The sequence below is a fragment of the Grampus griseus genome (assembly GCF_964374135.1).
Source record: "Grampus griseus genome assembly, chromosome: 21".
NCBI lineage: Eukaryota > Metazoa > Chordata > Mammalia > Artiodactyla > Delphinidae > Grampus > Grampus griseus.
The window spans coordinates 30,269,122-30,285,758 of NC_139015.1; the positions used below are offsets into that span (position 1 = coordinate 30,269,122).

Below are 16,637 nucleotides of genomic sequence, written 5' to 3' on the forward strand. Positions count from 1 at the left end.
CATGATGCTTTAAGTAGCGTTTTGTAGTTTAATGAACATATTTTTAATATCTTTATTTTATATTAATCCTAACTACATTTTAGGTTTTGGTACTATTGTAAAAAGTGTTGTTTTTATGAAGATTGGTTTTCCAATTGTTTGTCGCTAATATGTAGAAATACAATCGATTTTTGTATCTTGACCCCTTATCTGTGATCTGATATAGTAAGTCATAATGATGCCTACTAAATATAGAGAAATCTTATTCTAACTGGTCATCACAGAATAGAGAATTATACCATGATGTAGATGAACAAGTGTTAAATGGAAAAAATATTATATAATAAGAATTCAGAGTACTTGCTCAGAATGAATCATCATAAGAAAAAAAATTTACATTTTGTATATTGCCTGGTAACTAATCAAACATCTAGCGCTTTCCGAGTTATTTCTTCCTATACAAATGCTGACAAAGATGATACGAAATTTACTGCTAGAAGCAAACTGACTGTATACTTTTTTGTCTAAAAAGCTATATTTCGCAGAGATCACTGGAATTTGATAATGACCCACAATACCTACCACACTGGCTCTACTAGTATTTTTTGTTGACTTTCTTGGATTTTCTACACACACACACACAATCATGTCTTCTGAGAATAAAGAATGTTTTACTTTTTATTTTCCAGTTTGTATGTTATTTACTTCTTTTTATTTCCTTACTGCACTGTATAGGGTCAACATTGAATGAAAGTAGTAAGAAATTAGTAAAACATTGTTGTGATTTAGCGATGTTCTCTTAGATGGAGAACGCTTAATATTACACTTAGTTAGATAAGTATAGTATTAGCTGTATGATAGTACCTGTAGGCTTTTCCTGCTGTCTCAGGCATGGGCACACGTGGAGCATCCGTGGAGGCAAGGCCTGGAAAGCATGTGCTTGCTGAGCAACAGTGGATCCAGGGTCTAAGGCTCTGGGCAGCACACAGGACTGGTGACTGGGTGCCCATGGAGCAGCTCTGGCTCTGGGGTCTGGGGCATATGCAGCGTTTGGGGTGGAGGGGCAGCCCTGGTCTTTGGCCAGAACGCTAGCAGCTCTTTCTGGGTGGGGTGCAGCAGCATCTTCTTATTTGGGTGGAGATGGCTCTTGATAGCCTCACGGAGAAAGCTGCCAGTGTCCTCTGTGGAGCGGGCTGCTGGGGTCCTCCTGTGGTGAGCCCTGTGGGGTCCTCGACTGTGAAAGCTGTGGGGTGTCCATGGCTGTTGTGGAGGCCCTCCTGGCAAACTCTGCCGTGTCCTCTGGAGAGCAGGCCACTGGGGACGGTGGTGGCATCCACTGCATGACAGATGCTGATAGTCCCCACCCTTCTGTGTTCCTGGCGCTCTCCAAGTATGTCCCCTAAGTCATCTACCCAGTGGTCCTTTCTGTCCAGTTAGTCTCCTTTCTTGCTCCGCTGTGTTGCTATAGGTTCTTTTTTTTTTTTTTTTTTGCGGTACGCAGGCCTCTCACTGTTGTGGCCTCTCCCGTTGCGGAGCACAGGCTCCAGACGCGCAGGCTCAGCGGCCGTGGCTCATGGGCCCAGCCGCTCCGCGGCATGTGGGATCTTCCCGGACCGGGGCACGAACCCGTGTCCCCTGCATTGGCAGGCGGACTCTCAACCACTGCGCCACAAGGGAAGCCCGCTATAGGTTCTTAATCGTACCCTTGAGCCCCTCCCAGGGCTGTTTTCGTTTGTAGAGAGCTAACTGTTGTTTTTGTGTGTTGTGGGGGAGGGAACGAAGGCTGGAGAGATCTCTCACTCTGCCATCTTGCTGATCTCTTCCTCAATGAGAGTTTTTTAAATGTCAGAGAAGTAGATGTGTGTCCTAGTCTAGTTCTTGATAAAATGTCCAGGATAATTTTACCAAGAGAGATCAAGGCCTCAAAAATTCTTTACCAATAAATTATTTTCTTTACCAATAAATTACCAGTTAATTACCAATAAATTATTACCAATAAATTATTTTCTGAAAGTTAGTATCCCCAGGGAGTCAATTCATTTAATTAATATTTGGCCCCAAACACCTAGACTTAAAGTCTGTCGCACATTTCTAATTCTGGTATAGAGGATGGCCCACTGTCTTTGGCCCCTAGAAAATTTTTTATAGGTAGTGCATTTATTGATATGACAGATATAAGGGAGATAGGGAGATAGGAACTGTGGCTCTCTGAATATAGTGCTTGTACCTTTATCTGAGGAAAAAATAAAGTGTCTTAGAACTCAGAAGAAGTAGTGCTATGATAGAATCTCATAAAAGTGAGACCAAGATAAATAGGAAGTTTCAGGAATTATGTAATGGAAACTACAAGTATTCAAAGTGGTCATTCAACTGAGCTTAATTTGTTTGATCTCATGAATGGTAATAATTGCTTCTAAAGTGTCTGTAAGATTGCCTATGTTAACAGCTGATCCCACTGGACTCAGTACTGCAAACTCTTCAATGACTGCAATGCAGATATTGGGTAGAGCTGACCACCTGTGCTCCCACTGGTCCTCTGAACACTGTGGATCAGTTTGGAGCTCAGTCTGGATCAATCTGGTCTCCCTGTTACTAGTGAACCGTGGCATCTGGTGTAATACATTTTATATGGGACACCCATTCCTAAAGCATTTGGTTTACTATAATGGCAATCCTCATTATTAGTTAGAGAATAAACTTATTATACAGATACCTAAAAATCCAGTGGTTCAAAAGAGATAGACTGTATTTTCTCTCTCATATAGTATTCCAGAGATAGGCAATTCATCAAAGATGGTTCAACAGCTTTGCTCTATGACATTTTTCAGGAACCTGTCGTCTTTCTTTTTGCTCCGTCATCCCTTGTGTCTCTGGTAGAAGGTAGTTTTCCAGCACAAAACGTTTATACTAGCCCATGGAATGGAGAAAAGAAGAAATGGAAGTGTAACCAGCTTGCGCTTAATGCCATTAACTGGATGTTTTGCATATAATTTCTACTCATAATCCACTGACCAGAACCTAGTCACATACCATATCTAGTTGCAAGGGAGTCTGAAAAATGTTTTCTCTAGCTTGGTGTCGATGTGCCCTGCTAATAACAAGAAAGTTCCATTACTGAATGGAAGAAAGAAGGAATGGATATTGGGGGACAATTGCCCCCCACTTGCCCACAGTTAGCCAAAGTTGAGGTTATGGTAACAGTTTATGCTTTCTAGTAGTCATGTTTTTCTGGAGTACCAAAGTTTATATAGAGAAGGCAGAGGTTAGTATAGATCAGAGTATCATAAACTGTTTTATTGATGGTAAGAGGCAAGATTTCACAGTAGGCTTCTAGATTCATCTTTTTCTGCAGAGGCCTCAGGTAGGATTTTCCTCTTAGTACCACTTTCTAAGAACTGCTTAATATCCACATGGTTACTGTGGGAAATATGTTATTAGTATAGTTTGGTCTTATACCCCTGTTTATACTTGGTTGGACAGTAGCGGGTACCTAACCAGACCCAGTCTAACTGCAGTACTCTTCAACCTTGCTACATTTGGTGGGTTTTGAGCTGAATGTCTAAGTCATGCTAAGGGAGTTGGGGAGGTTCTGAGTTTCTTTTCTGGGACTTTTAGACAGTTAAACAAGAGAGTTTTCCCTCTAAGGACTCAAAATTATCATAAATAAAGATCCAGAGTTTTGGGCAGCTATGCTTTTGACCATGTGGAAAAGGATGGGCCTCAGTGAGACAGAAGAATGAAGCTGGAGTGTAAACATAAATGAAAACAAGAGATAGAGAGATAATCTTTACTTACATTTCTTCCTTGAGTGCCAATATAATAAATATTTCATTTAATCTGTCTCTTGTTATTCTCATAATTAGTGATGAATTTCCTGGACTTCTTTGAAAATAGTTATTTCTCCATTATTTCAGCTGGTGTGACAGTAATAATCTATAGTTTATTGGAGATGGAAAAGAATTATATAGCTCAAGTGGCTTCAGATTGTATAAGTAAGTTTATGCTTATTTATCTTAAATATCTCTTAGGACTGTTTTAGGAGCCATGAGGAAAAAATTTCAACTCTTACTTCGTATCATGAATTTGTGGAAATTTTAAATTGGTTCTGTCTACAAGTTATTTGAAAAATGTAGAATCGATATTGCCTCTTTCAATAAAAAATATCTAGAAGGCCACAAAACAGAAACTAATGAAATTAGTGAGGTGACATTGGAAACATAATTTGGGAGAGATCACTAAGGAGTTTGTTTCAAATGTTAATCTTTAAAAATCTCTATTGCTTCAAATAGAATAGGTATAATTCCTATTGGAGGTTTTGATTTTGGATGTCAAACTCCATAAGAAAGACAGATCATGGAATATGTTCCCCAAGGTGTTGATTTTTTTCATTCATTCAATAAATATTTATTTATCACCTTAATTGGGTGAGGCATTCTTCTAGGACTGGAAACCCAGGGATGGGAAAGACAAAAAAAAAAAAGATTCCTATTCTTATGGAGGTTATATTCCAGTGAAGGGTTCAGGCATAAACAATAAAAAAATTAGTAAATAAGTAAATAAATATAATCATTTCCATTAGTGGTGAATGGTATGATAACAACAGCAAAAAAATCCCCCAAACAAAGCAACAGCAAACAGAGTGATAGGAAAAAGACTGATGATGAAGGTGAGGCTGTTCAGACAGGGTGTTCGGAGATGGTTTCTGTGTGGAAGTGAAATTGGAGTAGAAACTTTAATATTAAGAAGAAGTCAGCCAGAAGATGATCTTAGGAAAGAGCATTTTGGGCAGAGAAATGCAGCAAATGTTATGGTTCTGAGTTAGGAATGAATTTGGTGAGTTCAAGGATGAAAAGAAGGGCAGTGTGGCTGAAAGGTAGTGAACCAGGCTGAGTAAGGACCATGGCAAGAAAATTGGATTTTATTCTTAATGTAATGGGAAACCACTAGAGATATTTAAGTAAGAGGCTGATGTATTTTTATTTTTTAAAAAGATCACTCTGACTTACGATATGGAGAATGTACTATGGAGAGTGGAAGTGGGGAGTCGTTTAGAAGCTATGGTAGCATATTAGAAGAGAACTGATGATAGCACAGGCTAGAGTGGTGACTGCGCAGCAGATGAGAAGTGGTCATGCTCAGGCTGTATTTAGGGGCAGTGTCCATAATACATGGATTAGATGGTGGAGGCAGGCAGTGAGGGGGGGAAAAAGAAATCAGGAATTCTTCCTAGGTTTTCGCCTGAACACTGGTTGACTAATGGTCCTATAAAGAAGCCTAGGGTGTAAAACAATTTGGTTTTAGGATATGTTAAGTTGCAAATGCCTGTTAGTCATGAGATGAGGTGAGAAAGATGTCAGGTTATAAAAGATAAAACTTTAGCTAACGTTTCAATGGCTCCCTTTATTACAGTTGAGATGGGGTGGCCTTCTAGTCCATCTAACTGGAAACGTAAACTAGTCGTCTCTAATAGTGGTCAAGGGAGTAAAACCTCAGACTCCCTACTCTGCAGTGCTATTTATGAGTCTTGCCTAAACTACTTGCAGTAGTTTTCCAGCACCCACATTTACTGACCTAGTACCAGCCATGCACATCTGTCTATGAAAGTCCATCTACTATTTTGTGGTACCTCATAGCATTTGATAATAGGTTAGAGGGAATCTAAATACACTATTTGGACTACAGAAGAGAAAATTCTCTTACTTTGTAGACTTCATCAGTATACTGGGTTTAAGGAAATATTTGACATGTGATTTCACATTTTCAAAGTGTTGCCCTTTTGGTGTTTCCATATCACCTTGGAAAACCCAGACTGAGCTGAAAGAAAGTCCCTAACACTAATGAGAGAAGGTATTCAAGGGAGAAATTAAATACAGGGCTCATTGGTACCTTTAGAAGCACTATTTGAATGAGTAAAAATTGGCCTGGATGAAGAGCATTCCTAACCTGGTATTCTCAGATTCACAACTGAGCTAATAAACATTGTGAATACTCAGAAATACCATTACCTGTCCTCACGGTACATATACAAGCACCTTTGATGGACCAATGTTTAAAAATGGTGGAAAGAGATAGAATTAGGAGAAGGTAAAAAATTAAAGGGAATAGTGGGGAAAATGTAAATCATAGAAGGAGCTGGTAAATAGGAGAAACCTTCTTAATCTCAAAAGAAAATGGAGAAGGATTAGATGGGAATTAAGAGTGACTAAATATGGGACTTCCCTGGTGGCGCAGTGGTTGAAAATCCGCCTGCCAATGCAGGGGGCACAGGTTCGAGCCCTGGTCCGGGAAAATCCCATATGCTGTTCAGCAACTAAGCCCATGGCGCCACAATTACTGAGCCTGCGCTCTAGAGTCTGTGAGCCTAGAGCCCGTGCTCTGCAACAAGAGAAGCCACTGCAATGAGAAGCCCGTGCACCGCAGTGAAGTGTAGCCCCCGCTCGCTGCAACTAGGGAAAGCCCATGCACAGCAACGAAGACCCAATGCAACCAAAAATAAATTAATAAATTAATAAAAAAAAAGAGTGACTAAATAAGCATCATCTTAATTAAGTTTCATAACAATCCACTGAGGTAGATATTATTACCTACTTTTATATTTTATAGATGGGCAGTTAGACTTAGCAAGGTTCATTTTGGAGACGGTGACTGTGCTAGGTGGAATTCTAAGATGGCCCCCAATATTCTTCTGGTGTACATTTCTTGGATAATCCCCTCTCTGAGTTGGGGGAGAACCCGTGAATATATGATGGAATATCATTCCTATGATTAGATTACATAGTAAATATGAAGGAATTTTAAAGATGTAATTAAGGTCCATAATTAGTCAACTTTGAATTAATCAAAAGGGAGATCATTCTGAGTGGGGCCTCACCTAATAATGTGAGCCTTTAGAAGAAGGAAGATGTCAGAAGATTCTCTTGCTGGCTTGGCAGAAATAAGCTGCCATTGTTGTGAGAGGGCCGTGTGACTAGGACCTGAGGGGCCAAGAGCAACCCCTGGCAGATAGTAAGACAATGGAGCAATGGGTGCAAAAAAATGAATTCTTCCAACGACCAGTGAGATTGGAAGAGGACTCCAGCCTCAAATGAGACTGTAACCCCAGCTAAGAACTTTATTTCAGCCTAGTGAGACCCTGAACCGAAAACCTGCTTGTGCTTTGCCAGGCTCCTGACTTACAGAAACTGTGACATGGGTATTGTTTTAAGGTGCCAGTATATTGGTAATTTTTTATACAATGATAAAGAAACTAATATAGGAATGAAGGAAAAATAGGTAAATTTATAGTTTGGCAATTTTGGTCCCTTCACTTCAGACTTTCTGAAGATACGAGCTTTCTTTAATGAGATTTTTTTATACACCTGGCTTTTTATAAATTCCTACTCAGAATCTAGGAGAACAAGTATAGTTTTCTCTCTCTTGTCTTCTTTCACAGAGCCCTCTCAAGGTTTACACTTCTGTAGCTCTCCCCATCCTCATAATATCTTTTGTGATGGAAATGACTGAAAATGAAGTAAAAGGAGAAATAACCATGAGCGTTACTTTTCACTTTAATCATTTCTTTTTTCTTACAACGTCACTAGGAAACTTTTGAATAGATGATAATAATAGAGAAAAAAACATAAGAAACATAAATATATGAGGAAATTGAGGAAGATGGAAAAAAAGGAAGTTTTAATCCAAATATATTTCTAACTTTGACAGGTTCAAAAAATGCTCCATTTGCCTGCTATGAAGAAATACAGTCTCAAACTGATAGGTTTGGGAACTGTGGTAGAGAAAGAAGCAAATATAAATTTTGTGCATGGAGGTATGCTATGCAAATATTAAAGATAACCTCTCGTGTTCTGTAAGATTCTGTTTTTAGTTTTTCTCTATATATGTCATTCATTCCAGTGGTTTCAAGTATCACATGTGTATGGGAGTAAATCTGAAATCAAAATCTCTAGCCTTGGCATCTTTCTTGTGCTACAGGCTTATTAAGCCTGTATCAATGGCTTTACTTTTTACTTTAAATGTTAGCATTAAAGTGTTACATTTTCCTTAGATATATTGCCATAAATGGAGAACCATTGTTTATTTTTACTTTTTTGTCAAAGAAACCAATCTGATGCATTCCTAATAAATGCCTAATGCATAATAATCGTATAATTTATTATGTTTGCAGGAATCTTATATGTGGCAGATTAATTTGCACCTACCCCTTTCAAACTCCTTTCCTTCGAGACGGTGCTTCTGTGATTTATGCTTTTGTACGAAATACTGTATGTATAACTATGCACTACACAACGAAAGGTGGAGAAGATCCAATGGTGGTCAAAAATGGCTCTATTTGTGATACTGGGAGGGTAAATGACTTAAAATCTATTTTTAAAAATCTAGTTTTATTAATTCCTTTAATAAATAGTGCAGTTAATTACTAGTGCTTTGTAAACTTAAATATTTGGTTAAGGAGAAAATGAATAAGCTTCAATTGGTGTCTGAGGGAAATGAGAATTGTTTGATCCCCATTAGAATTTCAGTGTTGTGAGCAAGGAAAAGCCAAGTGTTCTGGGGCTGGAGTGGGGAAGAGAGAAATCTTGGGAATACTTGTACTTGTAGTTAAATATTCCATAACATGGAAATTCACTTTTCTTCTCGGAGAAGAAAGAAGAAATCCCACATAGTAATACATGTCTCTTTGCGGCCCAGTAGATAAAAGCACAACTTAGATGGGCCTGCTAAGAATCAGTCTTTACCTCTTAGTTTTTGACATTTTGCAAGTTACCTAACCAGTCTGAGATATCACAACTGTATGTAAAGTGGGGATAATAATAACATTTACTCTATGGAGTTATTGCAAAGATTAAATGAGATAATAGTATAAAGTGCTTAGCACAATGCCCAGCACATAGTAAGAGCTAAATATAGGTTGGCTATTATTATTTATTGTTATTATAATTTATTATCTATGAGACCAACCAACCAAATCTGGAGAAAACATAGAGGAAATAAATTTACTTCAAAATCTCTACATTCTAAAAGGAGTTGTTAGACACACCACGGAGGCCAAGAACTAATGAGAAGACGGAACACATTAAAGGCTTAAAAGGGTTAGGGTGTTGGGGTTTCGAAAGGGTTTTGTGAGGCCATTTCTCTGAAGAGTGTTGTGATTTCATGTGTGAAAGGAAATCATTTTCACATACATTATTTCATTTTACCTTGAAACAAATCTCAAATAGTTCAGAAAAAGTATTATTGTACTCATTTAAGAAAACTGCAACTTAGGGAAGTTGATATTGCTAGAAATAAGAGAGTTGGGAATGTATCCTTAATCCTCTGATTATTATACTTTATACTTAAAAGAATTAATATTTGGATGTTTAATACATTCCATAATAGAATGTTAGATATCTGTAGTATATTTTAATGAAAACTTCTAATATATTTTCTTAGGAACTCGAATAATAGCGCATATTTAGTGAAAACTCCTGATTATTGAATTGATTTTCTTTCTATGCAAACTTTCAATATGTGCAGTAATACAGAATACTATTTAAACTGTGCTCTTAGGGATGGTTTTGTTAGATTTCAGGCTATTGTAATTAAAAGTGATTTTTTGATTCTGATTTTTTTTATGTCAGTCTTGTTTTATTTGTTTCTCCCATTTCCCTGCCCTGAATCATTTTTTTGGACTGTTTTTAAAGAACAATTTTAGAATCACAATAAAATGGAAAGGATGTTAGAGGGATTTCCTACACGCCCTCTTGGCCCCACACAGGCATGTCTTCCCTGTTACTAACATCGCCCACCAGTGTGGTACGGTTGTTACAAGTGATCAACCTACATTGACACATGCTTATCACACAAAGAAAATAGTTTACGTAAAGCTATGGTACATCCTGTTAGTTTCTGACCTATGTTATTTTCCTTCTCTCTTAAGAACTTCTTTTAACATGTCTTGCAAGACAGCTCTCTTAGCGAAAAATTCCCTCCATTTTTGTGTGTCTGGAAAAGTCTTTATCTCTCTTTCACTTTTGAAGGATAATTTTGCAAGTATATAGAATTCTATATTCTAGGTTAGGGATTTTTTTCTGTCAATACTTTAAATATTTTACTCCACTCTTCTGACTGCCTGGTTTCTGAGGAGAAGTCAGATGTAATTCTTATCTTTGTTCCTCTATAGGTACGGTTTTAAAAAAAAATTTTGCTTTTTTCAGGATTTATTCTTTGATTTTCTGTTTGAACACAATATGCCTAAGTGTAGGGGTTTGTTAGTTTGTTTGTTTGGCATTTATCCTGCTTATTGTTTTCTGAGATTCCTGGAACTGTGGTTTGGTGTCTGACATTAATTTGGGGGAAATCCTTAGTCATTATTGTTTCAAATATTTCTTCTGCTCCTTTTTCTTTTTCTTCTGGCATTTCCATTACATATATGTTACACCTTTTATAGTTGTCCCATAGTCCTTGGATATTCTGTGTTATGTTTTTGTCTTTGTTCTTTTTGCTTTTTCGTTTTCAACGATTCTATTGATATCCTCTAGCTCAGAGATTCTTCCCTCAGCTATTTCCAGTGTACTAATAAGCCCGTTAAAGGCATTTATTCATTTTTGTTACAGTGGTTTTTTTTTTCATTCCAGCATTTATTTTTATTTTTTTCTTAGGATTGCTGTCTCTCTGCTTCCATCTCCCGTCTGTTCTTGCATACTGTCTACTTCATCTATTAGAGCCCTTAGCATATTAATCATAGTTGTTTTAAACTCCTGGTCTGATAATTTCAGTATCCATGACATGTATGGTTCTGATACTGTCTCCGTTTTTCCAATTGTGTTTTTTAGCTTTTAGTATATAACCTTATCTGTTTTCTTGAGAGCTGGACATGATGAACCAGATAAAAGAACTGCTGTAAATAGACCTTTAGAAATGTGGTGGTGAGGTGTTGTGGGAAGGGGAAGTGTTCTTTAGTCTTATGAACAGGTCTGAGTCTTTCAGTGAACCTGTGCCTCTGGACTGTGAACTTCACAAGTGTTTCTCATGTTTTTTCTCCTCCCTTAGATGGGACAGGATGGCTGGAGTGGGCTGGAGTTGGGTATTTCTCTTCTTACACATGGAAGGTTAGAGCTGACTGAAATTGGGTATTTCCCTTCCCTCAGACCAGTTAGGCTCTGATAAGACATCACCAGATTAGGCTCTAGTTAACTGGTTTCTCCTGAGGGCAAGTCTTGTTAAGAACAGAGTGCTCTGGCTACTTCAAAATGGTTCCTTTTCCCCTCCTCCTGCCAGAATACAAGAAATGTTTTTCTCTAATATTTACTGTGAGAACATTGGCTGAGCTCCTGGATGTACATCTCACAAAACTGTGGGGCTCTCCTGGAGTTCCTGACTCTCAGAGGTGTCTGTATTGCGCCTCCAGCAATTCATCAATTACAGTTCAGGCTTTCCGACGCTGGCACGGGTACCCGAGGAGGTTTCCGCTTGTGAATCTTTTCTCTGGTAAGCTGTGACTCCCTGTGTTCGCTCGTCTGTCTCTCCAATTTGGGGGCAGTGGTTTGCCCCCAAGTCACTTCTTTTATGGATCCTAAAAGAGTTGTTGCTTCTTCAGTCTGCTCAACTTTTTACTTGTTGTTAGGATGGAGTGTCAACTTCCAAACTCCTTAAATGGGGAACCGAATACCAGAAGCCTGAATCATTTCTTTAAAATTTATTTTAAAAAATAGACTTTATTTTTTAGGGAAGTTTTAGGTTCACATCAAAAGTTGCAGAAAGTACAGGGAGTTCCCATAACCACTTACCCCACAGAAGTGCAGACACCTACACTATCCACAATCCTACACTATTACATCATCCTCACCCAAAGTCCATAGTTTACATAAGCCTGATTGGAAAAATCCCCAAATATTTGTAGCTTACACTACCCATTTCTAAATAACACTTATGCCAAAGGAGAAATCTCAAGAGAAATTGAAAAATGTTTTTAATTAAATGAAGATGAAAATACAACATATAGAAATTTGTGGGTTACAGCAAAAGCAGTACTTAATGGAAATTACTGCATTGAATGTCTGTGGTCTTATGTTATAAAATTACTGATGGTAATGTTACAATAACTGGACTCCTCTAACTCAGAAAAAAAATTTGTATGTGTTTTTCTTTAGATTTGTGTAAATCGTGAATGTGTAGAATCAAGGATACTTGCAGACAGATCATATGAGTGTTCACTAAAGTGCAATGGACGTGGAGTAAGTAAGCACATGATTCGTGTTTTCCCAAATCACCTCTCTTGGACACTTTTCAGCATCGTTCGTTAATTCATTCAATGTTTATTGGGTTCCTACTGTGTGCTAGGACATGTATCCACTTAAAATGTGGGGCTGAATTGGGTTAGTAAATTTGTAGCCATATGTTTTAGAGGACATTGTACAGAATTAAATTGCTGATGACTCTAACAAATTTATTATTACAGTTGGGCACTTTTCAGAGGTATTAAATATGCCAATAAATACATTAACCTGTTCGTTACGGGAAGATAATTAAGCTAAAGTTTGTGTGTCTATGAATATACAGGGTGAGGGAAAACTATTGGTTTTATCCCTCATTTTGTAATAGACTTTTTTTTTTTTTTTGCCCAATGAGGCCAATTTACTTCCCATACCAAACAAGTAAAAGTGCAGTGGATAGAAGGTTGGATTGTCAATCTCAAGTGATAGTAGAACACCCCTATTTTTTTTCATTTTTTTTTAAATTGGAGTATAGTTGATTTACAATGTTGTGTTAGTTTCAGGTGTACAGCAAAGTGGATCAGTTATACATATATCTGTTATTTTTAGATTTTTTTCCCATATAGGTTATTATAGAATACTGAGCAGAGTTCCCTGTGCTATACAGTAGGTCCTTCTTAGTTATCTATTTTATATACAGTAGTGTGTATATGTTAATCCCAAACAATTTATCCCTCCCCCACCTCCTTTCACCTTTGGTAACCATAAGTTTGTTTTCTGCATCTGTGACTCTTTCTGTTTTGTAAATAAGTTCATTTGTACCATTTTTCAGATTCCACACATAGGCAATATCATATGATATTTGTCTTTCTCTCTCTGAGTTACTTCACTTAGTATGATAATCCCTAGGTCCACCCATGTTGCTGAAAATGGCATTATTTCATTCTTTATTATGGCTGAGGAATGTTCCGTTGTATATATGTACCACATCTTCTTTATCCACTCCGCTGTTGATGGACATTTAGGTTGCTTCCATGTCTTTGCTATTGTAAATAGTGCTGCAGTGAATATTGGGCTGCATGTATTTTTTCTTTCTTTTTAAAACTTTTAATTTTATATTGGAATATAGTTGATTAACAATGTTGTGTTACTTTCAGATGTACAGCAAAGTGATTCAGTCACACATATATATGTATCTATTCTTTTTCAAATTATTTTCCCATTTAGGTTGTTACATAATATTGAGCAGAGTTCCCTGTGCTATATAGTAGGTCCTTGTTGGTTATCCATTTGAAATATAGCAGTGTGTACATGTCAATCCCCAACTGCCTAACTATCCCTTCCCCCCACCCTTCCCCACCGGTAACCATAAGTTCATTTTCTAAGTCTGTGAGTGTCTCTGTTTTATAAATAAGTTCATTTGTATCATTTCTTTTTAGATTCTGCCTATAAGCAATAACATATTTCTCTTTCTCTGTCTGACTAACTTCACTCAGCATGACAGTCTCTAGGTCCATCCATGTTGCTGCAAGTGGCATTATTTCATTCCTTTTAATGGCTGAGTAATATTCCATTGTATATATGTACCACATCTTCTTTACTCCTCTTTTGATAGACATTTAGGTTGCTTCCATGTCTTGGCTATTGTAAATAGTGCTGCAGTGAACACTGGGGTGCATGTATCCTTTTGGACCATGTTTTTCTCCAGATATATGTCCAGGAGTGGGATTGCAGGATTGTATGGTAGCTCTATTTTTAGTTTTTTAAGGAACCTCCATACTGTTCTCCATAGTGGCTGCACCAATTTACATTGACACCAACAGTGTAGGAGGGTTCCCTTCTCTCCACACCCTCTGCAGCAGCATTTATTATTTGTGGATTTTTTTGATCATAGCCATTTTGCCTGGTTTGAGGTGATGTCTCTTTGTAGTTTTGATTTGCATTTCTCTAATAATTAGCGATGTTGAACTTCTTTTCATGTGCCTCTTGGCCATCTGTATGTTGTCTTTGGAGAAATGTCTATTTAGGTCTTCTGCCCATGTTTTGATTGGGTTGTTTTCTTTTGATGATATTAAGTCGCACGAGCTGTTTATAAATTTTGGAGACATCCCCTGTTGGTCACATCATTGGCAAATATTTGCTCCCATTCTATGGGTTGTCTTTTTGTTTTTTTTATGGTGTCCTTTGCTGTGCAAAAGCTTTTGAGCTTAATTAGGTCCCATTTGTTTATTTTTGTTTTTGTTTCCATTACTCTGGGAGACAGATCAAAAAAGATATTGCTTTGATTTATGTCAGAGACTGTTCCACCTGTGTTTTCTTTTAAGAGTTTTACAGTGTCCTCTCTCACATTTAGGTCTAATCCATTTTGAGCTTATTTTTGTGTATGGTCTTAAAGAATATTCTAATTTCATTTTTTTACACATAGCTGTCCAGTTTTCACAGCACCATTTATTGAAGCGATTGTTTTTCCTCTATTGTATAGTCTTGCCTCCTTTATTGCAAATTAATTGACCATAGGTGCATGGGTTTATTTCTGGGCTTTCTGTCCTGTTCCATTGATCTATAAGTCTGTCTTTGTGCCAGTACCATACTGTTTTGATGACTGTAGCTTTATAATATAGTCTGAAGTCAGGGAGGTGATTCCTCCAGCTTTGTTTTTCTTTCTCAAGCTTGCTTTGGCTCTTCAGGGTCTTTGTGTTTCCATACAGATTTTAAGATTTTTTTGTGTGTTCTAGGTCTGCAAAACATGCCATTGGTATTTTGATAGGGATTGCATTGAGTCTGTAGATCACCTTGGGTAGTATAGTCATTTTGACAATCAAAGAACATGGTATATCTTTCCAACTGTTTGTGTCATATTCGATATCATGACTCAGCATCTTACCGTTTTTGGTACAGGTCTTTTGCCTCCTTAGGTAGGTTTACTCCCAGGTATTTTATTCTTTTTGATGTGATGGTTAATGGAATTGTTTCCTTATTTTCTCTTTCTGGTCTTTTTGTTGTTAGTGTATAGAAATGCAACAGATTTCTATGAATTACTTTTGTATCCTGCAGCTTTACTGAATTCATTGATGAACTCTAGTAGTTTTCTGGTAGGATTTTCTATGTATGGTACCATATCATCTGCAAATAGTGACAGTTTTACTTCTTCTCTTCCAATTTGTATTCCTTTTATTTCATTTTCTTCTCTGATTGCTATGGTTAGGACTTCCAAAACTATGTTGAATAATAGTGGTGAGACTGGACATTCTTGTCTTGTTCCTGATCTTAGAGGAAATGCTTTCAGCTTTTCACCATTGAGTATGATGTTAGCTGTGGGCTTGTCATATATTGCCTTTATTATGTTCAGGTATATTCCCTCTATGCCCACATCCTGAAGAATTTTTATCATAAATGGGTGTTGAATTTTGTCAAAGGCTTTTTCTAGATCTATTGAGATGATCATATAGTTTTTATTCTTCAATTTGCTAATGTGGTGTATCACACTGATTGATTTGTGGATACTGAAAAATCCTTGCATCCCTGGGATATATCCCACTTGATCATGGTATATGATTCTTTGAATGTTTTGTTGGATTCGATTTACTAGTATTTTATTGAGGATCTTTGCATCTATGTTCATCAGTGATATTGGCCTGTAACTTTCTTTTTATGTGATGTCTTTGTCTGGTTTTGCTATTGGGGTGATGGTGCCCTCACAGAATGAGTTTGGGAGTCTTCCTTCCTCTGCAGTTTTCTGGAAGAGTTTCAGAGAGTATGTGTTGACTCTTCTCTAAATGTTTGGTAGAATTTGCCTGTGAAGCCATCTGGTCCTGGACTTCTGTTTGTTGGGAGTTTTTTACTTACAGTTTCAATTTTAGAACTTGTGATTGGTCTGTTCATATTTTCTATTTCTTCCTGGTACAGTCTTGTCCATTTCTTCTAGGTTTTCCATTTTATTGGCCTGTATACTCTCTTATGATCCTTTGTATTTCTGTGGTGTCAGTTGTAACTTCTTTTTCTTTTCTAGTTTTATTGATTTGAGACCTCTCCTTTTTTTTTTTTACTTTTCCTTGATGAGGCTGGCTAAAGGTTTATCAATTTTGTTTATCTTTTCAAAGAACCAGCTTTTAGTTTCATAGATATTTTCTGTTGTCTCTTTGTTCTGATTTCATTTATTTCTGCTCTGATCTTTATGATTTATTTCTTTCTACTAACTTTGGGTTTTGTTTCTTCTCCTTCCTCTAGTTGCTTTAGGTGTAAGGTTAGGTTGCTTATTACTTGAGATTTTTTTTTCCCTGCTATATGACTGTATTGCTATAAACTTTCAATATTTAGTTTTATGAGCTGTTTGTATATTTTGGAAATTAAGCCCTGTTGGTCACATGGTTTGCAGATATTTTCTCCCATTCTGTAGGTTTTCTTTTCATTTTGTTGATGGTTTCTTTTGCTGTGCAAAAGCTTGTAAGTTTGATTAGGTTTCAT

At 37.1% G+C, this 16,637-nt stretch overlaps 1 protein-coding gene across 1 annotated transcript in view; it reads left to right on the forward strand.

The window, feature by feature from the left end:
• ADAM32 (ADAM metallopeptidase domain 32) overlaps positions 1 to 16,637 on the forward strand; it is a gene marked incomplete at its 3' end in the record, with an annotated part of 166,323 nt that overhangs the window by 101,773 nt on the left and 47,913 nt on the right. The window contains exons 15-17 of the mRNA XM_082680384.1: positions 7,681 to 7,786; positions 8,144 to 8,324; positions 12,111 to 12,194. Coding sequence (XP_082536510.1) covers positions 7,681 to 7,786; positions 8,144 to 8,324; positions 12,111 to 12,194 — 371 coding nt within the window. The remainder of the gene's footprint in view (positions 1 to 7,680; positions 7,787 to 8,143; positions 8,325 to 12,110; positions 12,195 to 16,637) is intronic.